The sequence below is a fragment of the Seriola aureovittata genome, chromosome 18, assembly GCF_021018895.1.
Source record: "Seriola aureovittata isolate HTS-2021-v1 ecotype China chromosome 18, ASM2101889v1, whole genome shotgun sequence".
NCBI lineage: Eukaryota > Metazoa > Chordata > Actinopteri > Carangiformes > Carangidae > Seriola > Seriola aureovittata.
In genome coordinates, this window is record NC_079381.1 from 9,490,990 (window position 1) to 9,518,648 (window position 27,659).

Sequence of the window (27,659 nt, forward strand, 5' to 3'; positions counted from 1 at the left end):
TTGATAAAGTTGGTCAGCCAAGTACAATTATCAAAACCGGTGGTAGTTTGACAGTAAAACAGTGGAGTGGAATATCAGACAAAAACCCTGCAATAAATGCTCCCTTCATGAAGGTTGTAATATTCAGTTTTGGTTGAAACTGTTTTTGAGGTGTTGATTCAACTTTATGATCATTCTGGAGGCTGTTTTTTATGGTGCAGTTGCATTGTGTTAAACTGGCAGATGTTTCTAATATTTTTACATTGAGGGCAGAGGGCAGTAATACTAAACTCCAGCCTACAAATCCATATTCATAGGCTTTGTGTAAGAATAGCTACTTAACCTGAAAATTGTGGATTGACAAAATTGACTTGCCTGCTTCAGTGGAGGTAAATTAACAAAAGTAATGAACACAGAAGCAAGGTTAATTAAGAATTACATCCTGTTTAGTAACCACATGGTGCCAATAACCAGAACTAAGACTTTCAGCTAAAGAAAAACAAAAACAATCTTTGTTAACTTCTTTTATTAAGGATTTTCTTCTGTACAAGAGTGAGGAGTTTCTCTGTTCCAAGTTAGCTGGTCAGCAGCTCTGTACAACTGTCTGTACAACAGGATGTCAAACATAACTGATGAGAAAATGTGTTAATGAAAACTTGTGGCTTTTGGTAGAAGGCAGGTCACAAGGTGAAACATGGATTGATTGAACACACATCTGCGCACGCACACACTCTTTAAACTATTTACAAAAAGATGACCGACTGGCTCTTGATACAGATAAGTAGAGCGAGACCAGCTAAAACACAATTCAAATAGTTATCACATAAAAAAGTCTTTGAAAAGTCTTTCAAAGGGGGGAAAAACAAGAAAAATAAACTCAAAATCATCCATAAAAGACCCATTAAAAGGCCCATCTGGAGTTAGTTTATTTACAGTCTGGTTTAAAACAAAGGCTCTCTGCTATTAAATCACACAGTGTTGCTGAACTTATTGAGGTCAACAACATAAACCCCACCTGCTCTGTCAGTGCTGATAGTGATGCTGCCACTTCATCTGAAACCTCTGTTCTAGTGCAGAGACTGATCAGTTGACACAAAAGGTGTTAAAACAGGAAAATGTTAAATTCTAGTTGGTTTCTGACAAAACTGACTTTGAATGACAAAAAATTGAGATCTGAGCATTTTGTGAAATGCCAGGAAAACATACTTTACATAGGGGTGGTGTATACTGTGTTGTGTGCCAGTGCTGCAACTCTTTAGTTTTCCCTTTTGAAAACTTGTTGGCATTACAATATAATTTCAAGCTTATTAGTTCTTCTCAATTCGGCTTTAATCATCAGTTGTTGTTCTGTCTACTTATTCATTTAATTTTTCAGTTTCAATTAATTTTCTTTTCATTTCTCAGACAATGAATCACTGTAATTTGTTGAAATGTGAGGCCGCACAAATAATTTATGTTATCATTCATTGCTACTGGGATAAAATATTGCTATCAGATGGGCTGCAAATTTGAGGGGAAAAAATGCTGACATGAAAACGTCACAGCGTGAAAATAGTCTTACTAAAAGGTTTAGTTTATTAGTTTGAGGGGCAGCTATACATCATCCAGCTTTCATGGAAACAAAGATTTTAAGCTCACTTCACACTCGAACAAGGATTTAATGTTTGTTTGGACTTGACTCAGATCTTCATCTTCCCTTCAAAGTGCAAATCAGCTGAAATATGAGTTTGAGTGGCAGATACTGTAATGCTAACAAGTCAGGATAAACAAAAAGAAATCAAATGGCAGAGCAGCTTTGTCAGTCTAGAGTCTGATATTTGATTTGTGTTCAAACTAAAACAGATCTTCCCGAGCTGATGTCAAAAAATAGCAGACATAAGCAAGCAGATATAAACCCTCTCTCTCTCTCTTTTGCTACTGCGTTATTTCGGTAAACTCTAGTTTCAAAATGGTTTCAAGGCAATGTTTTTATTTTTAAAAATGTTTAAGGCCATTTTCCTTCCCATTCCATGTAGTTTCATGGAAATTCCCAAGACCCTCAGCACTCAATTGACTTGATTTGACATGATCAACATGAAAGAAACTAAACTCATGCATGGGCCTGTGTAGTGTACAGTGTCATCATTTAAAAACAATAGTCATAAATAATAAACTATCAACAGAAAAACATGGTCAGTGTAGTTAAAAAAAAAAAAATCAGTTCAAGCTTACAGTACGTAGTGTGAGGAGTGTGCTGATCTTGCGGTTGTCTGTCGTAGATGGAAGTGCGTCACGATACATGTTTATTCCAAACAGATATGTGATAGCTCATCTTTATGTACAACAGATCCATTATCCTCAACTTCAGTCAACCTGCAGATTTCTGGTTATGTAAATATGCCTTTACAGCCTGTAACCAGACCTCTGAATGGCTCGCTAAGATACAGTGACAAGGCTCACTTCACATTTTCTTAATGTCTGAGGAGTGTAAACTCGGGAGAATAAAAAAACAACTCCAAAAAAAAGGTGGAAATACAAAGAAAAAGAAAATGGAATATGTCTCAGAAAAAATACAAATAAATAGAAATGTGTAGAAATGAACCCCTACATAAATGCCTTCCTGTTATACTATATGTACTCTTCAACTCAATACTACAAGCCAGCATTTCCTCTGTTGCACCACTAGGGGGCATCCACAGTTACAGGTAGAGAGGAAAGGGGCCAGGAGGCAGCAGGTTCATGTAAACAACAACACAGGGAAAATGTGTTGAGAGACATTAAAACACAAGATGAAAAGATGCCTCAGGTGTTAGTGCGCATGAGCGACACACAGATGCAGCAGCAGAGAGGTGTGAATGTCAAGCTGCACTAGACAAGATCAGGATGAAAAAGCCAACCTTTGTCCCCCAAATCATTTCTTGCAATAACTATAACCAAGCACTCCGTCCTGAGAAGGATGAAGGAGTCAGTGTTGTTGTTTTCCTTTTGGGTCCTTTTAATATAAGAGATCTGGGTTGGACACACAATTGCATTCATTGTGTGTATGTTTATGCATGTACATATAACAGTGTCACAATCTGGTCCCATGTGGTCCATCCTCCTGGTTCTGGTAACAGAGTTTGGACTGGTCTAATCTGAGCTGCAACCACCATGTCAATACTAACCCTCATCTGAAAAACCTTCAAATTCTCAGTGGTGGTAACACATTTTACTTCTTTTCATGTGTGCTGTTGGTAAATTAAAAATTCTGTTTCATTTAGAAGAAATTAAGGCTCAGAGAATGATGTGTTTGCTTGATTGACAGGTGTCTCAGCCTATCACACTCAGCTATTGTGGTTGCTGCTCACTTGGCCCAACTCAGCGTTGCCAAAATTTGGATTTTCAGGCCAAGTTAACCTTAACCCCACAACCTCTAAAACTATATAAGTAATGTCCACATTTCTCTTCACTATGGATATGAACTGGATTGGTTCTGGTATGACTTGTAGTGGAAAGTGTGCAGCCAGCACTGGTAGCAGCAGTGGATTGTGGTCTCCTGTTTGTTTTCAGCTTATTGACTTCTGGGTATTTGTCCACAGTTAATCTCTTTTACTTCTCCGTGCTCACGCACATTTCATCGTTTCGTCTTTGTTTACAGCAGGAAGGATGTGAGCCAACACGGAGAACTGTGTCCCCATTGGTGAAAATGTGACAAGCTGTAATGTAAAATGTGCTGCGATTTCTGTTCCCTCAGCATGACAATTGCCGTTTCTGGAGGTGGCCTCAGGGTGTTGTTTTGTTGCTGTGGATAATGCACAAAGGCAAAAGAGGACACAATATCAAAACAACACATTAAAACTCGGGGTGGAATACACGAGCGATGCAAAGGTGCAAAATCAATGATGTTTGTCTTGCTTTGGACTGCGTCCTGTTCTAATTGCTCTCTTAATTGTTTTTAGGATCAAGCCACAGGCCTGCAAATTAAAAAATTGGCTTAGTGGTATCCTTCCAGATCCATTGATCAAACAATTTGTATTTTCTCCCTGCAAAATTAGATCCAATTAATTACAGAGCCTGATGGATTTTTGCTGTCTGCTGCTTTGGACTGTGCATGTATCATACCCCAAAACTCAAAGACACTGCCTCCTCATCCTCTTTTTCTTCTTCTTTTTAGACATGTCCATGTCTGCTCCCGAGGATCGTCTGCCTCCTGCCTAGTCGACACTCCAAACTCTCCCACCTCAAGGTCAGCTCTGGAGACTCTAATTTTGGGTCTGAGGTTTGAAACGCCTCCTGGTTCAGTCCTAGTCCTCTTAGAGTGTGGGTCTAGTCCACTGCAGTCTGGCCTTCTCCAAATCCAGCTGTGAATGCATTTTAGGACTTCTGTTCGGCTGGGGCAGCAGGCGTGGCCAGACTCTCTGGCTTCACGATCTGGTAGGTGATTAAGTACTCTGGGTAAGCCTGGAAAACAGAAGTTATTTCTAGTGTTGAAACCACAACTTGATTAATAGAAAAATAGAAAATGAAGAATTTTGATGATTGATTAATGATTTAAGGCCAATTATCTTAAAGACTGTTGCCCAGACATATTGAAAAAAACAATCCAAGAATTAATAGGTTGTAACACAACTTATTTCATACAACAGAGGTGTTTTACAGGCATGAACAGACAATACTGGTCAGCAAAAATTGTGTGTGTGTGTATATACTGACCTGCTCTCCTCTGTAGATGACGTACTCTGCATACGCTAGGCCATTGACACTGGGTCGACCTATAACAGAGTGGTGTCCAGGGGGGGCGTGGGCCATTTTCATCGCACTGAACTGAAGAAACGACTTACCCAGCGTCACTCTGCAGAACAGCATCTGCCTGTAAAATCAAGGACACACACGCAGATTGAAACTTTTAATGGTAAGGTCACAAAAAAGGACAATATCAGACATCACATGCATAAGTATATTTGTTTTATTATCGCTGCCAAGGAGATTATAATTTCACATGTGTCTGTTGTTTTGTTGGCGAGCAGGATTATGCAGGAACACCGATTTGCACCAAACCTGGTGGAGGGATGGGGCACGGGCCAGGGAAGAACACATTCAACTTTGGTGCTGATCCGGTTAAAGAGGTAGAGCCAGGAATTTTTATGACTTTCCTCCAAGATAAGACATTTTTCAACACTTTTGTCAATTTCTCAGGAAATGATGAGGAAAAAAAAAAAGAAAATCAGACGTATTTATGGTGTTGAAATCTATGACCTTGTACAATTTGGTGCTGATCCAGATAATCTGGACCTGACAGAATGTGTTGGATTGTTAGTGGAGGAATGCGCTCTACTGAATGCCATTCTGGTTCATATTTATTATTTATAAAATCCTAACTAACTAGAAGTAACTAGTAATACATCATATTTTTATATGCTTCATTGTGCTTCACTCTGTTACTTACTAATTACAGATGATAATTATCAAATTCCTGTTCTCTCCACTTGTTCCCCAATTCAATACATACTACATAATAATCTATGTGCTTTACTGTTTTGTATGAACAGGAGAATGATGGATGTCGATGAAACAGTGACTTTGGAATACCACTGCCAAGTAAGTAAAGAAAATGAAAACATTAAAAAAGGATTGCATTCCATTTAAGAGAGCTGGTTCCATGGTCCTGGTCTTGTGCATGCTGGATCGTTGTCATGGCTTACTGGGGACCTTGATAGAACTGAGCCATTGTGTAAAAAAAAAAATTGTTTCACCTTTGTTTCCTGCTATGACAAGTCAAAAATATCTGCTGTGGAAAAGGTCTGTTAGACTTATTATTAAATTGGGACACAGGTAGTGACCAGTAGTTCTTCTCCTCTGCACAGAAAAGTGAAAGTTGTTTGGAAAAACTGGCCACACTGGCAGAGAAAATACATTTTACCTAAACAAATAAAACGTCTCACCTGTGGCACACGTAGCAGGAGCGGTCTTTGTGCGTGGGACATCCCGTGCCTCCACCAATCCCATACACATACTGATTGCTTTTGGAGGAGTTCTCAGCAAAATAGATGCCGGCGCCAAACATGCCGCCAATGTAGGCGTGACGCTCGTCAAAGCCCTTATGGATGATGGCATTGATGAAGGGGGAACCTGACGGGAGCAATTTTTAAAAAGTGAGAAGGGAAAATTTCCATTTTTGCATTTCACTCCAAAAACATGCAAGAGTCTGCCTGCAGAGCTCTTTCAACACATCTGTTTTTGTTCTGGCTTCTAAAGAAATTTCACTTTCTGACTGTCCTGTTGAGAAAATTAGCATAAAAGCATAGTGTCTCCAATGACGTGATGTCTGCATTCACCATCACCTACAATTGCTAAACCTCCCCTTTTAGAAAACGTTCCAAACAGCTCAGTTCTCCAGACTGTGAAGCACAAATGAAACACAAGAATAAAGAGTGCAGCTGAGGTAGATACTGTTTGACTAAGTGTTATCCTGGGAGACCCATGATCCAAAAGATTTAGCATACATAGTATGATCATTGGTGCCAGATGCAGTTTGAGGCATCACGGAAACCTGACAAACTTCCTGAGATTTTCTAATCTACAGTGTTTAAAGTAAAGAAACAGCACTCGGCTGCAGTCCTGAGGGTTTTGTCCTGAATGAGCCTTGTGGTTGAAAAGGGACATGGAAGATTAATGCGATTCGTTCAAGCTTGAGGTCAGGCCGCAAGAAGGAAAACATTGCAGTACAAAGCAGAGTTCATTTCGGAGCATACTAATGGTTGAATCTGTATTTTACTTGTGTCAACTAAGAGGAAGTGACTGAAGCTGCAGGGGAGATGTGATCAAGACTTAATGAAGAGGAAAACTGTCACTAGGTCGGACAAACTAGTTCGTCTTGTGATGTGCATCTCCAACTTGGATTTTGCTGTATTTTTACAATTTCTCATCCAGCGCCCATGTTGTTTAAATAGCAAATACACTTGTGCTCTGGTCTGAAGTGAGTGGCGCAGTATTTTACTGTTATTTTACAGAGCATTATCAAGGGAATAATATGCGGCTACATAGGTGAGCGCACGACGCGCATTCACTCTTGTGGCAGAGTGAGCTGAGAATGAACTTTTAGATAGTTGGATAAGTCAGGTGGACTATCAGAATACAGTCTCAGAAGGTCGGAGTTTCTTTCTGGCATATTGTCTGTTGCACAACGCTAAGAGACATCCATGACGCACGATGCTCTGCAGAGAAGTGTTCTTTCTTTACCGACCGGTAAATCACGTAAATGTGTCCACAGCTCCATAATAAACCGAAGCTGTACCACAGCTGTCTTTATGTTCTCTGAGGGGGGGTCTATACTGTTTGTCCCACATATACCACAGCAGTTCAACAGCTTTTACAAATACACAGATTTGGATTCTTGTAAAGAATAAAAGAAGTGACAAAATACAAAAATGTTCCACTATGAAAAATGATCAATAAAGCCTAAATGGTAGTAGCATTAAATGTGAACTGTATATGGTGAGGAACCCCCACCGTGCTGCCCTTTATTTTATAACTTATTTATTTACCATGAAACAGCATGCGCTCGTTGTGGTGGTTGTGGTTCTCGTCTGCAATTTCCTTTTGTCTGTGTGCATATCTCTCCCGAAGCTTCTTATTCACCACCTTCTGAATCTGCAGTCAGAGGGAGGAATGAAGAGAGAAAAATATGTGTCAGTTCTGCTGTGGATTAAGAATTACATTTAATTAGATCCAAGTCCTTTTTTGTGGTCATAAAGAGAGAAAACTGGTCCCTGTGCCTGTGTTTTGATTCCATACCTTAATGATGTTGTACCGACTGAAGACTCCGCCTGCGTTGCCTCCATCGCGGTGTTCTCTGATAGTGCTCTGTAGCTGAGGAGGAAATCAAGAGTCAGAGGACATTTATTTTATTTTTCTTAAATTAAAAAGGGTAACTGTGTGGGATTAAAAACCCTAATGCAAGGCAGTTCCCATGTATGCTGATCAGAAGGCAATTCAACAGCTCTCTGGCCTGCATTAGCAGAGTTAATGATGACTCACATCTCAGTGAAAACCCCGCAAGTAATATCCAGTCGCCACCTCAATGAAAAAAATCCAACCTCAAACTAGTTTTTGAATTTCTTTTCTCAATTCTGTAAAGATTAATTATCTGGCGTTTAAGCTGTTACTGACTGGTGCACAAAAAATATGGATCACGAGAGCCATTTTGTCAGTGATAAAGTGAAGCAGCAACTCATTCAATCAGAGCAGATACCTCGACGATGCCTGTGGGAAATTTAGAACAATGCAGCTGCAAAAGTGCGGCATCAGCAGTGATAAAGAAAGAACTGCTTACATTTGGATTTACAACATGATGGAGTCATTTGAACAAACTTTGGTCTGACACGGATGCAGTCCTTCACAAAATTACTTATCTACCTAATGACTGAAATTATTGATGTCTATAAAATAAAATTCTGGTGTTGCATATGCAAAAGCAGTTCACCAACATTTTCTGGAATTACCGGCACAGTCTAGAGAGAGCTCACGTCAATCGTTTTTCAACATCTCAAGTAAAAAATTAGTTTAAATTACCTGTTAAATTTCTGTTAACATCTGACGGTCCCCATTAATTTCAGACTCATTCACACTGATATCTGCTGTCTCCTTGAGTTACTGCTTTCATTTACAAGAGCAACACAGTCAGCCGAGCAGTTACACTAATATGGAGCTGCTTTGTACAAAGGGTTGCTGTGCCGTAGAGACACTGTGTGGTGTGTCCTTAGCCAGATGTGTGAAATTACTAATGATGGACATTTACAAATTTAAAATTATGACCTAACTTTTAAAATTCTATCATCTAATTGGGTGTCTCTATATAAGTCTGTAAGTGGCATGTGTGTGTAAAAGTGTTTGCATACCTCCTCCTCCACAGACTGGAACTCCTTGTCATCCGGTGCAAGGTCGATCAGCACAGTGCCCTGGCTGGAGCAGTGGAACGTCAGGTATGGGTTTGCACCTACAAACGCACATTTCGAAAGTGAATCAAGCGAAGAATAAATGACGCCACTGAGCTTTCAGGTATCTCGTCCACAGATCATGTATTCGAATTTCGAATCATGTTAACACTTTAAGTTTATGGCCTACACGCATATTCACACACATAACCAAAGGGTTTGACGTATATATAACATGTAACATTTTGGATGTTAAATTGTTACATAACAGATTTACTCAATATCACATTAATATTACATATTCATTTCGTTACAACACAATAAATTGGATTATAAAGTCTGTCTTAACTTCCAAGTTCTCAGCTTGTAAAAGCTAATTAAAGCTCCAAAGGTAAATCTCAACACTAATGTGCTGACATTCTGTTAACTAGTTGTAGTTTTCATTGTGTACTGTGTTATGCGTGAGTGTGTCTGCACGTCCTGACCTTGCTGGCCTCCCAGCAGCCTCTCGATGCCCTTGATGAGTTTGTGTCTGTGACCGTAAGCGTTGATGCCGATCTCTTTCAGCTCCTCGTGACCCATGTCTGCCAACACATCCAGCGAAATCTGCCGCAAAAACAGCGACAAACAAGCCATGTCAATCTTGTGTATGTTTCTGTCTGCTGCCAAAAGAATGTAAATTGATAATAAATTAACCCATTGTAATTCTATTGTGCAACAACGACTCTATCCATACTTCTGATCATACATCTGTTAACTAAATCAAATGTTGTTGTACTGTATTTAACTGTAGAACTGCACGAACTTCAACAGAAACAACAGCAGGTCTCGCTGTAACTGATCGTCAAAATTGACAATAATCAATAATGAGTTCTATGATCTAAGCTGTACTGCAGAGACAACAGAGTCAAACAAATATTCATGAGAGAAAGACAGAAGCAGCCCGAAGAAAAGGTCAATGGAATAGATGACAATAATCAAGCTATTGATATGTAAATTGACGATGGTGAGTTTGTTCAGTGAGAACAAAGATGAGATTCATGCTGGAGGCCGAGATTACTCCACTTTTCAAACGGTAACCTTTACCTACTTCCCTCTGTGCTGCTGTGATTACTGTTACAGGTGTAAATCATTGCAGCATAAATAACTCTGCTGGGAAAACAGCAGCAACTTAAATATTCTCTGACACCAAAAGTTCGTATCAAAAACTCCGGTGTGTTTCGTAAATCGCAGCCAAGAGATGAGAAGTTCATCTTTTCACATCTGCAGAAGCCTGTTTTGTCTCTCTAACAGTTTGTGTCACAGCCAATGTGATGCAATCCCCTCAAACACCTAATAAAAGTCACAGATCAGCCCAAATGACACTTCAAGCTGACACCTCAGTTAAATTTTTAAAAAGCCGTAAAAAGTAGCATCAGAGCAATCTGCCTCTGTAAATAGTCCATCACATCCATTTAAATAACTTCTTGTGATTCCTCCAAGAGTTTAGCCTCATGACTGAGTAATATCAAAACCTCCAATTATGTATAACTTTAAGTCTTAACAAAATTTAAATGGGTGAGTTATATTAAAATTCACCCCGTGTACATTTGTCATGAAGGAGGAAATTAGCTGTAGAGACCAAAACAGTTTTTTTGTACCAGGCTGTAAAGTTGGCCATTTTGACATGGGAGTGTTTGGGGATTGAATCGCTTTTGGAGCCAGACCCAAGCGGCCATTCCAAGAACTGCAGTTTTTGGTATTTCCATGTTGGCGTCATTTTTCAGCTCCAGAGGTTTCCTCTTAGATTCACACAGCAGGAAGTTGATAGAAGTTATTAATTACTACAGTTAAAAAATTAAGTGTTTCTTGTATTTAGTTTTAACACAGTATTGTGATTCCAATTTAAATTTTTACTTTGGTTGTAGATACATAATGAGTAAAATTCAGGTTTTGTGCTCATCAAATATATTAAATGGAGTCCTTGTTAATGTTATTCAGAAATTAAAGAATTTTTCTGTTAACATCCAGCTTACTCTCACCCCCATCTCACTCTTCATCTGAATATTAATGAAGGCTTGATCCCCTTTAGGGACACCAATAATAATATAACACATGCACACACACATACACATACACACACAGCCTTCTAAGCTTAGCCTTTTGCCAGCTGTCACCTTTCAGTTTCTATTTCTATTTCTGTCTCTCTCTCTGTCTGTTTTCTCCTCTTTCTGTCACCCCATCTGTCTCCGTGACTCTCTTTCTATTTTCTCCATCTTTCTCCTTAAGCCTTTCTCTGTTTGTCTTAAATGTTCCTCTTTGTTCTCTGTCTGACCTTTCTCTGTCTACAGTGCATCGCACTCTAACTAATCCAGTATATCTCTCCTTTTTGTTCTGCTTTTCTAAAATTAACAATTGCAAAATGGAGCAAAAACAAGGGGAGGGAAAGTGATAAAACAAATGAGTTTAAAACAAGGCTGTGTTAAGAGGTAACTTCAGGTTAAAAAATGATTAGTTGGCTAGTTACATTTTGAAAAAAAAAATCAAAAATGTATTTAATTTAGTTGCAATTTGAAGCTCTTTTGAAGATTTGTGTCTCTCTCTCTACCAACACCATTCCCAGACACATAAAAAGGTGTGTGTTTGTGTGTACCTGTTCCCGCTGGAAGATGTCTCGGAGGTGTTCGAGCCCCAGGCTCTTTAAGAACTGGTTGATAGTCATGTCAAGCAGAGCTGCAGAGACACAGTAATGCCAGCAGTTATCGGAGGACGCCCAGCTGTTACACATGTTCACATTCACAACATCCGTGACATCTTAGTAGTCAAAAGAACCAGCTACTGATTTAGGACTCTGTGTGTGTGTGTGTGTGTGTAAACATACTTTCCCCTTCCTTTCTGTCAGACCCGGATGCTCCGTCAGCGGTTCCAGTGGCCCCGCCCACTGTGATGTCACTGAGAGGTGTGGTCAGGTTGTCGATGCTGCTGGCTGCAGACAGGCAGGAGGGGGATGGAGAGGGAGAGATGACCACGCCCCCTGCTGCACCTGCACCAACCACAGTCGCACTCACCTGAAGGTGGGAGAGAGAAGACTTTGTTTAAAGAGCCAATAAGTAAAAATTTTATTGTTAACTACTTTTTACTTTGCTTTTTTACAGTGCGCACACTTCAACTATCTCAACACCTTCAACTGATGATTTCGTCTGCTATTCACTGTTTACAGTTTAGCCGACATTTCAACTTTTATTTCTAACTCTTCAAATATCAGAGGTTCAACTGCTGCATCTTTTGCACTTTGAGGACTCAAGTCAGCTGGCACTTCAGTTGCTTTCATCTCTTACACTTCAGCGGAAACTTCGAATGCTTTCAGTTTCAGTTCACTGAATACTCTCACACTAAATGTATTGTTGGTTTTTTTTCTAGCTGCAATCACAGAATATGTCCACCACAGGACATGTGTCAGCTGAACACGCTCTGTCCCTGCAGTACTTGTATTAAAGAGTGAGGATTACTTACCACAGTGGCCTGTGGTTTTAAACAGCTTGGCAGGGCATCTGGTGGCATGGCGTCAATCAGCAGTGCTCTGATATCATCAGCCTGCAACAGACAAAGAGACAGACAGAAATTCAGAGATTCCACCTAAAACTACCAACTCACTATTTGCTTGTACTTTTTCATACAGTATTTTTTTCACACATAAAGTCAGGACCTGAAGTGACTAGCAGATTTTTACAGTAGATCACGCAGAAAGTCGCTTGCCATGTTTGATAATAACTTATTTAGACAAAAGCAAATGAAGGGGTTAAAGATTGTCTTAGCTATTTTTTTCCATTTTAAATACTACCATGCTCTCAGTAGAAACAAAGCATCGCCTCATATGTGTTGCCAAGAGGCTTGCTTTTTGCTGGTTTTGAAGTTAACCATTCAGTGGCTCCTCAGGCCAAGCAGGACAGCGTAAATAACAGCCAATGTGAGGAAGAAATCTCTGTCCAAGGTTAAAGAAGATTCTGGACAAGATCTCTGACGTTCTTACGATCCACATTGAACCTGATCCTGTGTTAATCGTGCTGGGAGCTTCAGATTCCACATCTGTATTGAGAAGAGCACAAAGGCAGCTTCTTTCCAATGGTTAGATTACGGCCAGAAAAAATTGATTCTGACATTTTGGAAGAAGAAGGAGGTTCCCACTTTTAAGGTGTGGCTCAGAGGAATGATTGACACCCTCCACTTTGAAAGAATAAGGTTTGCTCTGAGGAGCAGAGTGTCACAATTTAACAAGACCTGGCGGCCCCTCGTCTGTTACCTAAAAAACAACCCATCATGGAAATTCCTTGTCCATCATTATTTCTCACCTCTTCTTCTTCTTATTTTCCATTGCAACATTTACCGTCATATACAATGTACTGAGCAGAAGGGAGGGAGGGTTTATTAAGAGTGTATTTTCTTTGTAGACTGTGTTTTCCTGTCCTACATCATGAAATCTTTTTTTCATTCAATAAAACATCCTTGACAAGAAGCGAATGATATCCTCTGTGAATGAGACCCAATACTGTGAATGATTTCTGAGAAAGCCTTGCATACAGTTGCCAAGTCCAGCGGCGTCTGTCCCTCCTGGTTCTTCATAGTGGGATCGGCTCCATGGGCCAGTAGCAGGGCGCAGAGCTGAGTCCTTCCCTTCTGGGCCGCTTCGTGAAGGGGGGTAAACGCCCACTTGTCTGTGGCGTTGACGCATGTGTTGTACTTGATCAGCAGGGCGGCTATGTCCACGTGCTGGGCACAGGAGAGGAGGTAGCCATGAACAAGGGGAAGAGTGTGGAGGTGGTGATGACCCACACAGAGAGGAGAGGGAGAAAGAGGAGAGATGGGAGAGAAAAGCAGAAGACAGATAAGAGTTGAAGAAAACGAGAACAGACAGAAGAGAAAGTAGCAAAGAGGACGGAAAAAAGACAACAGTTATAAAAGCATTTAACGAGAGCAAATGTGTGAAGGGTGGTGAATGGGTGCTGTAAAAATCGTGATCAGAAAAAATGTAATATGTTAGATTCTCTGGAACAGAAATTGTGAATTATTAACTTTTCCCGCCGGTCCTTCCTTTCTTTCCTCTCCTTTTCCCTCATTGTCTCCAGCTCCTGTCTTCGCATCAAACACAATGTAGCTTGTTCCTGGGTAACAGTGGGAGATGCTACTCTGTGTGTGTGTGTGTGTGTGTGTGTGACAATATGTTTGTGTGTCCCCAAAATACAGAGCACTTCAAGTTTTCATTCAAATGTGTGTTTGACTCTGTCAGTAGCAGAATGCTGCCTAGCTATAAGTAGCGTGACTCTACCACAACGAAGGACTCCAGATGAATAGAAGAATCCCATGCATGCACTGCTTCAGAGATGTGAAATAGTATTGATAACAGTGATCATTTCACAGGGGAAATAGAGTGGAAATAAAAAAAGGTCCTTACAGTCCCTTATCAGATATCTGCAGCCGTTTAGTGGGCCGTGAAAAGCAAAAAGCTGCATAGCGTCGCAGTTTTTGAATCCCATCGTGAATATGTGGATCTGAGCTACAAAATAAAATTCTGTCGGATACATACCACATGTGATATGGACTTAAAGGCTCAAATAAGAATTTATGAAGAATGCCTTTACAACTAAAGACCTTCATGACATTCACTTTAGCACTAACAACAAGACAAAACAACTGAAAGGTAGTCAGTTGTATCTTACCAAAAGGTATTCACTCATTCATTCATTTATAACTCAGAGAAAAGCAACAAATGCTCAATGAAAAGCTGGAAGCAGGGCATTAACTGATTAATGATGAATTGAGAATTAAGCCAAGTAATGACTAATTATATCAACGTTACATTAAGTTAAAGAGATACTGAGTTCATACTTTTATTGGATAGGAGTTGCAAGAATACCTCTGAACTGAACTCAAGTCTGCAGTGTGTGTGTGTCTGTGTGTGTGTGCGTCTTACCCCGTATGAAGCAGCATTGTGTAAAGGTATAAGCCCTCCTTTGTCCTGCGCATTCACATCGGCTCCATGTTCCAACAGATACTCTGCTACCTCCAAATTGTTATAGCCAGCTGGAGAGAGGGGAGGGGGTTGGGTTGTATGGAAAACACAGCCGGACAGAAAGAAAGAATGGAAGAGAGAGAGAGGCCGATACATAGAGGAAAAGAGGAGAAACAAAAATGTAGTCGAGTAATGAGAGAGAAGGGACGAAAGAGAAAGAAACAAGAGACATGTCAGCTGCAGCGTGACAGCATATTATCATCTTTTCCTTTTACAAGCAAGTACATCCAGGCAGAGGGTGTGTGGGCGTGTGTTTAAGTGGTCAGATCTATGAATATATATATATATATATATATATATATCACACAGACCTTCAAAGTGTCAAAGTGTTTTCCAGCAATTTCATAACTTTAAAAGTGCCAGTCTTCAAAACATTTTTTAATTGAGATATACTGTACACAATTATCATACAAAAGCCCAGTCTGCTCAAGAAATGATCTATAAATACAGAGTCTAATAACGCACACAAGTGGACGAAGGCAAATCAGTTTTTCCATCAGAAAAAGACGGAGAAGATGCTGCAGGAAAACAGGTAAAAATACAAAAAAAGTAACAAGTTGTCACAGAATCTTTCTGTGGCGCACAAATGTAATCTTCACATTATTTATGTCACCAAAAATCTTGACAGAAATTACAACAAAAGCTAGTTATATGTAAATATAAAATTCTTTCTGTATGATTTGAAGGTATAAGTGGTTGAATTATGTTAATGTGAACACGTATAACTGTGCCACACTTTCCATTTTCGTATTTGTTCCCCTTCGTGTTTTGTGTATTTTTTATCCGCAATTGTATCAGCACAGTATTTGTGAATCTCAATATGGATTTGTGTGTGCTGTGAGCTGCTACAGCAGAATGATGTGTCTCTTGTTATCTCTGAGGCTGATGTTATCGTGATTACAGATATGGAATAAATACATGAGCGTGTGTGTGTGTGTGTGTGTACTTTGATAACATATATTTTCTATGCTATCAGGATTTAAAAACTGCATGAAGTTTTTGAGAGATCCAAGGTGAGTTTAGTGGTAATGTAGTGTGATCATAATATAATAGTTGTGACAATACAGTCTTTTAATTTGGTAAATTATGACATAGTTATAGATGATACATTTTCTCATCTAAATCTCAGCAAAGAGGCGGATATATGCGATTATTTACATGAATTTTACACCACTTCCCCAAACATCTTTCAGCATTACAGTCCACTCACAACTGAGTCATCTATCATTCAAAATAAAGGTCAGTGCATTCAGAGTGGGACCGATGCACAGCACTTATCACCCTTGTGCTTGCCTTCCTTCACAGCCTCCCTATGCTTTTAAGAATTGATTTTTAGATGGTGCTGATAAACTTTTATGGCACTGCAATGTGAGACCCCAGTTATATGTTCAACTTGTTGATCCCCTATGAGGCACAACAAACACTGAGATGCTCAGGTAGGGGTCTCCCAGGGGTCCTGTTCCCAGTACGTGGTATATTACCACGGGCCTTTTCAGTCTGGGCCCCTTCAGCTGTTGAGCTCTATTGTGTGTTTTTATTTTTTATTTTAATTGATTCCCTTTTTAAAAACATATATTCCTTGTCCATTATTATTTTTCACCTTGTGTTCTTATTTTCCATCGCAACCTTCGCCATAATATACAATGACCTGAGCTGAGGGGAGGGAGGGAGGGTTTATTAAGAGTATATTTTCTTTTGTGTGTGTTTATGTTGGACATTATTTGTTTTATTCTCTGAATGAAGATGTAGACTGCGTTTTCTTGTCCTATATCATGCAAATTTTTTCACTCAATAAAACATACTTGACAAAAACCAAAAAAAAAGTTTTTTTTTTTAATTTTGTTACTATTCTTCTGCCTTGTTACCTCATTATTTTCTCTGATTCACTTACTCATAACCAGGCCTGGTGGTGACATGAAGAAATTCATATTCCACAAAGCCATTCCATCATCCCAGCCACCCAAGTGATCAGATAAGTGATCTGAGTGCTAATCATTCTGCATGTGATTATGAAAAATGGTGTCACCAAAAATTATTGATAAATTGCTGTCGCCCCAACATGCCTGTCTACGAACAGTGTTTTTGCCCTCAAGACTTTACTAGCTGTCTGATGTTAATTGCCTCGCTCTTGGCACCGCTCTGAGCTAAAATCCCAAGAGGTTGGCTTTTACTGAGATACTGGAGCCGGAGTGATTGGCACCAGCAAATATACCATATGCAAAGTCACTTAAATCCTGCAAACTTCAGCCAAACAGCAAGTAAAAACCTCTGGCTTTAATGTGTCTGCAAAGTGAGCTTTACATATTCAGGGAGGCTTGCATTTATTAAGATGAGCTGTGAATGTGTGTCAGTGTGCGCAGCTTTGTGTTTTGTGTTTCTCCATGCATATTTACCTGCCAGGTGCAGCGGGGTGGAGTTGCGTCCCTGCGTATCCCGACAGTTGATGTTGTCGGGGCTGCATAACTTCTGCACCCTGGCCAGGCAGCCTTTCTTAGCGGCGTCCAGCAGTGCAGCGTCTCCTCTCAGCAGGTCCTGGATATCGGTGTCGCCATCCTTCACCAGGTCCAGAGGCGTGTTCCCGTCTCGGTTCTTCTTGGTGGGGTCCGCTCCGTGCTGCAGAGAGGACGCAAGCATGGAGGAGGTTGGTGTAAAGGACGGACAGACGGAGAGACAAGCAGATGTGCACGCTAACATCTAAGGTTTATCCATCTTAAAAGTTCTTTTTAGTGAAATGCCGAGCCAAAAGACAGCGATTTAAGGACACCGACTGTCAGAGCAAAACATTAGCTGTGATTAACATAAATCTAAAAAATATCAGTCCTCGAAATCCCTCATCGTTCCAACCCCGTTGGCGGAGTTTCAAATGACGAGTGAGAACAGGATGAAGGTAATTCACCAGAGAGAAGAAGAGAGGGAGAGACGAAGGGAAGTAGAGAGGTGAGGACAGGACATCCAGTGAAGTAGAAAACACCACACACTCAGGAGACTGGAGAGTGGCAAGCAGACATTTTCATCACTCAATGGTCTCCTAGGTTACGCTTTAACTTGTCATTTCATTGTAAGTTTTGAAATCCGCTCATTAAAATTGGATGTTGTGGGACCACTCCCCTGGGTATCCACTGCTGGCCTGGAAATGTCCGTTATATGTCTCTTACGGCAGTATGGATAGTTTTTTTAAAATCTTTTCTAACCTATCTGTGTTAGATTTTTCTGTCCTACTTCTCCGTATCTCTTATCCCCTCGCCACTGTTGTATCACATTCTCGCTGTAATTTATTCACTATCCAGGAAAATTAGAATAGAAATAATTGGGGACATTTACATATAAATAAATGTCAGTTTTGTTACTCCTTCATTGAATTCAGCCTATATTCATTTCCTGAAAGATTTGTAGTAGTCAAGCATAAGAGGAGCTGGGTATTCATCCTGAACAGTGACACCATGACGGAACAAACAAAAACAAAACAAAACAAAAAAAAGCCCCTCAGAGAAACTCCGAACAAGAAGATGTCTCCCTGCTTGACTGACAGTCGGTTTCTTGCAAGACGATGACACGATCACTCCCCAGACCTCCAGCCAACATTGTAAGTCATTTTGAGTTCACACATTTCATGGCAAATGCTAATGAGGCAGATTCTTCTTTAACTGAGGAGAAAGTCATTATGTTCTCGCACTTCTTCCCTGACAAAGAACATGCTAATATGCATTTTGTATTTCTCACTACATCCTTACAGAATATCAGAGTACTGCGAGAAAAAGCAGCAGTTTTATTCTGAGGACAAACCCAACACAAAAAAGGGACAATGGGAAGTTGATAACAAACAGAGAAGACAAAGGAAAACCTACTGCTGAACTCTGGAGTAGATTATTCAAAAAGAGGGAACAGTTACATCCAGAGGCCATGGCAGATTAACACCAAAGTGTGGGAACACTCTGTTACTTGTGTGTGCCTGTGTACTTATGTGTTAAAGAGTGAAATGAAGGCACTGCCGTGTGTTACAGAAGAATTGCAAACACAAGCTTAAAATCCAACCAGAAATCTGCCAGTACGACAATTTTCAAACAAGCAGAGTAAAAAAAAAAAAAATCCACCCTGGACAATTGATCATCTGTCTGTGTTTCTAACCTCTGCCTCCAGTCCTCTTATTGCAAGAGCCGAACCAACCGTCAGATCAGTGAGTGTGGCCTCAGGGAGCCACTGTTTCACTGAACTCAAGGACTGTTTCTGAGAGGACTGACTGGGATTTATCTGCACACGGCTCAAACACGGCTCACACACGGCTCACACACGGCTCACACACATTTGTTGCATATGGAACCTACGTAACCTCTCTTATTATAAACACCCACTAAGATGTTCTAGCCTTATGTTGGATGGACACAAACAAAGCTGTTAGAAACTACAGATGGGTGACAAATGAAAGGGAGAACTCTACTGCAGGGATGATTCTTCCAAATGATTTTCCCCCATGACAGTGGTCCAAGACCTCCTGCAGGTGATCATTCACGAGATATTTACATTTTTCAAACCAAATCCCAAATCCTCTGTTGCTCTACTCGTTCATTCCGGTGTTTCCTTCATGTGTAACTCACATCCACTGCCAAAAACTGTCAACTATCAACACTCTGGACAACTGTTGTGATGTGGCACTCACCCCCTTACGGTCACAAAGCGTTTCAAGAATCCACCCTCTTTCCTTGGCTTTGAATCAATATCAGTTTGCCTATGGGGAGGTCAGGTCCATGGATGGCAGCATTTCACCTGCCTTTCTCACATACTGTGTAATAGAGTGTTGAATAATAGATTTGACCTCATACTCTTAGCAAGACAAGTCTCCATATTCTGGGCTTCACACAGCACTGGTGTGTACATGGATTTTTGGACTTTTAAAAATAGGCAGACCACAGAGAGACAGTCCACTCCTTCTCCTCTACAACTTGTAACAGCAGGGCACCACAGGGCTCAATTGTTTTTCCATGAACTAGTTGTTTTGTCCAAAAAGATGTCATAAAATAGTCCATTCCCATTTCCCTTAGCCGGAAATGACATTCTTTAATTGCTTATTTTGTCTGACCAATAGCACCAAACCCCCCAGATATTTAATTAACAGCAACAAAACAGAGAGAAGCAGGACATTCTCACATTTGCAATGCGGGAACCAGCAAATGTTTGGCATTTTATGCACAATAAATGACTGGAACAATTAACTGTTATCAGAGTTGTCAGTTTATTCAGCACTAAATCACTGGTACTTCCAGCATTACAACATTATTTACAGCACTCGCTGCCTCTGGGAAATCAATCATGCCACACCAGCCAGTGCATGTTTGTTCCCCAGCGCTCTGTAGAGTGATACAGAACCCAGTCAGACAGAGAAACAGCCTTTTCCCCAGAGCTGTCACCTTCCTCAACACTGCCCACCCCCCTGCTGCCCACTCCCTGTCATCCAAGCCACTCCACTGCACCATACATCACATCCACACACACACACAGACACACACACACCCACTGCATCATCACTGTTTACTTTGTTTATCGCCGGCTCTGCGCGATTACGGTTAGTATCAAAGTGATAACTGCTGTGAACTGTTGCGTGCAGTGCTGTTTTTTCACTACCTTGCCAGTCTGACCTTGTCAGTCTCACAGTAAGTTCTCTGGTTTCACTACCTCACTGCTGTTTTCTTCATTGTTTCATATGCTGCTCTACACTCGCATGACAGTTCACTCAGCTCTGTTTATTGCAATATTTAACTGACAGCGAGCCATAACCTTTACCCCTGTTTCCTGGCACAAACCACCTTTTGCAGTGTTTTTTATCTCATCTTTTTTATTATATTTTGATTTTGTAAGTATTTAAAGTTTCATTATTATGTAGTTATGTTTGTTTGGCTTGCTGTGTTTGTGTCCTGTGTGAATTCAGCAGTGTCGATCTAATATTAATTTATGCAGCCCCATATGGCAACAACACAGTGGTGATGTAACCTTGTCTGGAGGTGTTTATGATTGGAAAAACAAAAACACATTCAGCTGTGAAACTGCAACATTTCACAGGACTCATTTAGACTCAAAGAGATGTGACGAACAGGTATTACACAACAGATATTTTCGGCCCTGTAATCTGATTGGTCGGAGTTTATCCCAGACTGTGCTGAAAACTCGCAGAGAGCACGACAAGTCATACCTTTGACTGGTTACTCTCTTCTGATTGGCTAATGAAATCATTCTGATGGAAGTTACTTCGGAGAAAATGCTTCAGTGTTTCACATTTAATTATCTAACTCCAGTTGACAACTCCAGTCCATACTGTTGACTTGTTCACACCGAGTAACACTGGTTATTCGCAGAACAAACAGGGAGCCAGATGTCATTTATTGCATTAGTAACAACAACACTGTGATAGCAGCTTTTGCATTAAAAGGCAGGAAAGATTTCAGTTTCTCTGAGACTGTGTGGCGTCTTGTAAATATTGTTCTCTGAAACAGTGTGTGAAAGAGGATAAAGGGTACGTTTACAGAAAGCTTTAAAGCTGCACTAAGTAGTGAAATTTAATGTTTGTATCCAATATACCAAGAAGTCACTTCAAGATGGCTGCAGACAGCTTGCTCATGTTTGTAAGTGTATTGTAGAAACTGTATTAGAGCGAGAGTTGATTCCCACTCCGTGCTTAAACACAAATGCAATTATGGCTGCAATTTCAGATCATTCTCATTATCAATAAATCTGCCAATTATTTTCTTGATTAATCGTTTATTTAAAAAAAAACTGTGGAAAATTTTCAGAAAACTTGTCCAACTAACAACCCTAAACTCAAAGTTATTCATTTTACCAGCACAAGACGAGGAAAATGCAAATATTTGGCATTTCTTTTGAAAAGGGATTCAAGATGATTAAACGTTTATCAAAAGTAATCAGTGATTAAACGACTAGTTGATTACTGAACTGTTTCAAGTAAGTTATTTTTAAGAAGGGACAATGCAGGTCTAACCTTGAGCAGCAGTTTGCAGATCTCATATTTGCCCTTGGCAGCAGCTTCATGGAGCGGCGTGAACTTCCACAAGTCGGCCACATTGACTGAGGCTCCGTGTCTGACCAGCAGCTCGGCCACCTCGTAGTGACCGTACGAACAGGCGTTATGGAGGGGAACCAGACCGCTGCAAAGAGAATAGTACAGTTAAATACACACACACACACACACACTGATTGTTTTCAGAAATTTAATTTATCTTCCATAACTTTTCTGTGGCTTTCTCAAACCAAAAATGGTTCAAAAGCAGTCTGTACTCATTTTTTCTACTATTAATTTTTATGTTGCCCCAAATGTAACCACAACTTTATGTGTGTCGCACCCTTTGTCCTTGGCGTGCACGTCGGCCCCGTGGTGCAGGAGGTACTCCACCACTGACACTCTGTTGTAGCCAGCAGCAAAGTGAAGAGGCGTGGAGTGTCGTCCCTCCAGATCTCTGCAATTCACATTCTGAGCCGTACACAGTGACTGAAGAGAGAGAGAGAGAGAGAGAGAGAGAGAGAGAGAGAGAGAGAAAGAAAAATGAAAATATGTTTTCAACTTAAACTGACTGATCAAAGAGGCGCAAAGAAATAAATCTATGGTCTACAGCAGTATAACATGTCATGTAGCAGTCGCAATCAAGATATATGTTGATTATTCTTTATATTATTTAGCTGTGCGAAGCCGAATTGCACCTGAGGAAAGTTTTGATTTAAAATGGTGCAACAACATCTTTTTCCTTCTAAAGATGATCAGTTGTGATGAATAATCAAGATCTCAAAACCGAAAGACGAATAAAAGTGACAGAAAAACAGCCTTTTCTCTGATAATTGGGGGAAAGTTGTTTGTAATTTAAAATTTACAAGTATGAACCGTGCACATTCTTCTGTTCTGCCTTCAGTTTTGAAGCTTCAGTCTTGTTTTTCTGTTTTCGTTCTTTGCCGGTGTCACTCTTATCACACGTATTACAACATTTTGTGTCATTTTCTCATCATGTTAATTACTTGACATTTACCCTGAGAGAATTTATGTTACGGCTGATTCCATTCTGTTTTTTTAGCCGCTCGAGCAGTCTAGCTCTCTGGATGGTAACGCTGCTCTGTCAGTTTGCTGGTCAGTCCAACACTTTGGTCCAGATGGAAATATCTCAACATCATTTTTTAGTTTTTAGTGCCTCCACAACTATTGGATGGATTGGCATGAAAATTGTTTCAGACGTTCGTGCCCCCCCTCAGGGTGAATTGTAATAACGATGGTGATTCTGCCTTTTCATTTTGTGCATTTATAAGGTCAACACTTTTTTTGTTTATGATAAAATACTTAAAATAATGCCTCAGCTGTACTTTGTGTTGACTGGCAAATGTTAGCATGCTAACATGCTAAGCTAAGATAGTGAACATGATAAACATTATACATTATATAAACAGCAGCCATTAGTATTGCCATTATGAGCATGTTGACATTAGCATTTAAATTAAAGTACTGCTGTGTGTAATAACAGCCCTACTGTATTATGTTTTGTGTTGTGACATTTGAAATGTGAATAATTGACAGTCAGAGCACAACTATAAGGAACACAACCTCATACGGTGCCCTGCAATTGACCAAATGTAAATACACTTTTTTGGCAAAGTGCTTGAGAATGAAGCTTTTTAGGCTTCATAGCTTGAATGTGTTCTCATTAATACCAATAATATCAGGCGGGAGATATTACAGTCATTTTGTAGAGTAGTCTTAATGTGTTCTTTAAATCTGCTTTAGCTGATGCACACATTTGTTTACGTCATTAACAACATTAAACAAGACAGACAGCACTTCAGAGACGGCAAGAGACAGGAACAGAGACACACCTATTCCTCTGCCCACCCCTCATGATTTATGATGAAAAATGTGTCTGTGATATGAAATATGTGGAAGTAAGGGTTTTAGGGAACAACAGCAACAATATTGATGCTAATAACTGAAGCTGTAAAAAAAAAAGTACGTCTGCTGAACTGAGGCTGACACCTGCTGCCCTGCTATTCACACAAAATAACAGCGTTACTCTTCTGTCATTTCAGACCCAATTACACTTTAGCTCAGTACTGCAAGGAAACAGAGGGAAATTTATTTTAAAGTTCCCTTCTACCACTCTCTAGGATCCTATTCTACTGGAAGTAAAATGAAACATCCTCCTGGCAGACTCATTCGTCAATCTTAAGCCATTATCTCTCACTTCAGCTGATATTTATGAAAGCCTTTAAAACTGTAGTCTGCGCCAGGGTGAGTTGGTGGATATGGAAACACTTGCTGGTTCCAGCTTCTCAGAAGTGAGGATTTTATGGTTTTCCTTGTCATACATGCTAATAAACAGAATATCTTTTGGTTCTCGAGTGTCGGTTACACAAAACAAGACATTTGAAGACATCAGCTTGGGCTGTGGGAGATTATCACACGTATTCCTATTTTCTGACATCTTATGGACAAACCTAATAAACAAGGACGTAATTGGCAGATGAATCGATAGTACCGGTGGTTAGTCGCAGCCCTGAAACTGGGGCGACTGTTCACCTTTCGGCATTTCATCAATGACCTGAAGCAAACAGCCAAGATAACGCTGGAGTGACTTAGTGAAAATCTCTGAATGCCCTTGAGTGGCCCAGCCAAAGCCCAGATTTAAACCCCACAGAACGTCTGTGGAGAGACCTGAGGGTGGCAGTTCACAGACGCTTCACATCCAATCTGACCGAGCTTGACAGGAACTGGCAGGAAGAATGGGATAAACTGCCCAAATCCGGGTGTGCAAAACTTGTAGAGACTCAACACTAATTGCTGCCAAAGAGGCTTCTACAAAGCACTGAATTAGGGGTCTGAATATTTTTGTAAATCAGAGATTTCAGTTTTTGTATTATTGAGTGTAGACAGAGTTTATCTATTTACAATTAAATCTACAAAATAATCAATAAATAAATAATCACTGTACAGTGGAGCACTTACTAACAGAGTACATAATGTTTCTGAATGACAGAACTGGTCTCTATCATTGACCCGTCATGTAGAGTTACCATCTTTGTAAAAGCCACAGTTTGAACCTCTTCAACATTTGAACTGATGATAGGGAGCAACCCAGCAATCGTATAAAAAAAACGTCAATCAGCACATGTACGTGTATGTGCCTCAGGTGAAAGGGAAAAAAAAAAAAAAAAGACTGACAGAGAGCCAGACCAGAGATCATTGTTCTGCCAAGATCCCCTGCCAACCTGCCAAAGCATCACACGTCAGACTCTGACAGATCCTCTTCATCTGGATAACCCCATAACTGCCTGTCTCAGAGGGTAAAGACACACAGACTTTACCTCGACAGCAAATACTTCTGTCAAACACTTTACTGAATGTTACCAGGTCCTGCCATTTAGTGGGTGGCTTTGTCTGTAGCATATTACAGATGCTATTACATCATGAACGCCTGCATTTTTAACATGAGTGGGCCCAGTGAAAATCAAACTGCGACTAAATTAAACTAACTGTGGCAGAGAGCTGCAGGAGACGACAGTGATTACAGAGTTATGGTAGGAAATCTTGTCAGATGGTAAAATGTGGCCTTTAACATAAGAAAGATTTGCAATTTTTACAAAAATCAATGTGGACAACAATTCCAATACACAAACAGAAAACATTGGATTCACAGCAAACAATATCTATCTGGCATTTAATAAAAATCACTATGACCAGGAGCAGAACAGTCGGAAGAAAGGTCAGGACATTTTGCTCCATTTTAATTTCAAAATAAAGCGTCTGTGTTACAGGGCATCTAATTCTCCCAGAGTGAAATGATCTGAGACACTATTTCAATGAGCCACTGTCAATTTGACATTAAACAAGTTTTCAGCCCATCTTTAGTTCATCATTTTCTGTTGTGTATCACTGTTTCACTTATTCATAAAAAAAAAAAACCTCCATAAGCGCTAACTAAACAGTTAGGTTTTTACAGATTTAAGGACAACATATTAAAGTGTTTTAGTTTTTTTTAATTCAGACCAATTTTCAATTATTCAGCTGGTCAAGTTTCATACTAATTTTTCTGGACAGGAATCCACATTATTTTCCAAACCGTAATGAGGCAATTAAAAAGATTTCTGCTCCCTCAGAGCAAATTACATCCCACGATTGGTGTCAATACACACATCGAGGCTACTGAGGTCATGTTCTTTTTTCCATGTTCATTTCCAGGTTTCAAATTAAGGACATATCGATTGTTAGGAGAATGAAGAGTCTGTTTTCTCCCATTTAACCCTGTAACAAAAACCCATCTAAACCAATGCATGCATTTATAAGGAATTATTAAATTGCTGGACTGACAGACCTGTAGAGAGATACAATACAGTTTATCTGGATTATCTTTGCCACAATGATTTAATCTAATCTAATCAATACACATTACTTGTTCATATCCATGTAACTAAAAACTACTCAAGTCATGGAATGTCAACTCCCAGTTACAAGATGTCAAATACAAGCAAATTACCTTGACAGTGTCCAGGTCTCCGGCTTTAGCAGCTTCAAGAAGTCTGTAGTCCACATCGGAGTTTCTCACCGGGACGTTCTCTGCGGAACACAGCGCGGAGAAACATGGATTAGAAATACTAAGCACACACACTGGTAAAAGTTACACATGGTCGTGAAAGTGAATCTATCCTCCACAAAGACATAGAATTGAAGTCATGTGCAGTTACATCGGCCATTTTGCAGATAATTGTATATTAAATGTCATCTATGTTTTGACACATGCTTCTTTTTCTTTTTTTTTTTCTTTTTTTTTTAAATTGGCCCTTCAGTTATGAATGCTTTGCATTAATTTCATCCAGTATCACAGAGCTGGAGAAAATGACTTAAAATCTATATCAAGATAAATTATCTAATTGGCCTCACTAGCAATAAGTATCACAATAATTATTTTCATATGTTACTGCATGTATTTCCTTATTAACTATTTTTTGATATGTCTGCCGTGTTTAATTAGAGTATGACCAGTCAAAGATACTGGCATGTTTGTTGGTTGGTTGGTTGAACTGCAGGTTGTGACACTATGGTCTGTTTATAGGCATTTATTGAAAGCTGAAATAAGCACATTCATGTCAGTAAGAGATTCATTCTATTGAACTGATCATTTAAGAAGGTAATTTGATAATTCTGGTCTGCTGCTCCAGCTTTAAAGGGACCCTTGTGGAGTTCTTGACTACCAATACAGCTACAGAGCAATGTTTTTACTATGAGAGGGTCTCGGGTTTGTTTGGTGTCTGTATACACATGAGAGCGCACATGCGCACTGGTGCACATGCACCTTCAGGTGGCAATAACTCACGGAGAAACCCAGCAAAAAGGAAAGGGAAAAGGCGGGGAAGTAGATGTAAACGATGCATGTTTCTGAAATGTTAGAAAAATCTTGTTTAGAAAACGTTTCATGAGGAAGTAAATTTTTTCCAACACATTTGTTGGACCTGAAGGTTACACAATGAATGTGTTTTGGTGAGAAACACTGAATGTAAACACGATTTTTCTTTGTTCACTGGCCACCTTTAATCTGGTCCCACTGCAGCAATGTACTGTGGAGTTTCTTCTACCACTGAACAGCACACTCTGCCTCATAAAACTATTTACCTATCTGCACCTTCAGTCTGAAAATATCAATATTGACCTTTACAAAACAATCCCAGTTAATCTCACTGTTGCCAGCTAGTGCATAGCAACTAAAACACAG

At 39.9% G+C, this 27,659-nt stretch overlaps 1 protein-coding gene and 1 long non-coding RNA gene across 3 annotated transcripts in view; one reads left to right on the plus strand and one right to left on the minus strand.

Annotated features, from left to right (window-relative positions):
• Positions 1–488: 488 nt before the first annotated feature.
• The window catches only part of tnksa (tankyrase, TRF1-interacting ankyrin-related ADP-ribose polymerase a), an 82,469-nt gene continuing 55,298 nt past the window's right edge, over positions 489–27,659 (minus strand). The window contains exons 14-30 of one of the 2 annotated variants that reach the window (XR_008830262.1): positions 26,427–26,506; positions 22,263–22,408; positions 21,902–22,067; positions 17,310–17,529; positions 14,818–14,927; positions 13,428–13,616; positions 12,363–12,443; positions 11,731–11,917; positions 11,503–11,582; positions 9,356–9,476; positions 8,835–8,932; positions 7,732–7,806; positions 7,482–7,587; positions 5,880–6,066; positions 4,651–4,807; positions 4,060–4,398; positions 489–3,739 (exon numbers count right to left, since the gene is read on the minus strand). Coding sequence is in view for 1 of the 2 variants with exons in the window: in XM_056403004.1 (XP_056258979.1) it covers positions 4,312–4,398; positions 4,651–4,807; positions 5,880–6,066; positions 7,482–7,587; positions 7,732–7,806; positions 8,835–8,932; positions 9,356–9,476; positions 11,503–11,582; positions 11,731–11,917; positions 12,363–12,443; positions 13,428–13,616; positions 14,818–14,927; positions 17,310–17,529; positions 21,902–22,067; positions 22,263–22,408; positions 26,427–26,506 (2,090 nt within the window). In the remaining variant the exon portion in view is untranslated. Of the gene's footprint in view, positions 4,399–4,650; positions 4,808–5,879; positions 6,067–7,481; positions 7,588–7,731; positions 7,807–8,834; positions 8,933–9,355; positions 9,477–11,502; positions 11,583–11,730; positions 11,918–12,362; positions 12,444–13,427; positions 13,617–14,817; positions 14,928–17,309; positions 17,530–21,901; positions 22,068–22,262; positions 22,409–26,426; positions 26,507–27,659 lie in introns of both variants that reach the window. The other variant, XM_056403004.1, reaches the window with a different exon arrangement.
• Positions 4,751–9,059, plus strand: LOC130186186 (uncharacterized). Its single transcript, XR_008830263.1, has 4 exons — positions 4,751–4,849; positions 4,965–5,063; positions 5,487–5,535; positions 8,849–9,059. It is a non-coding gene; the product is annotated as an uncharacterized LOC130186186 (long non-coding RNA).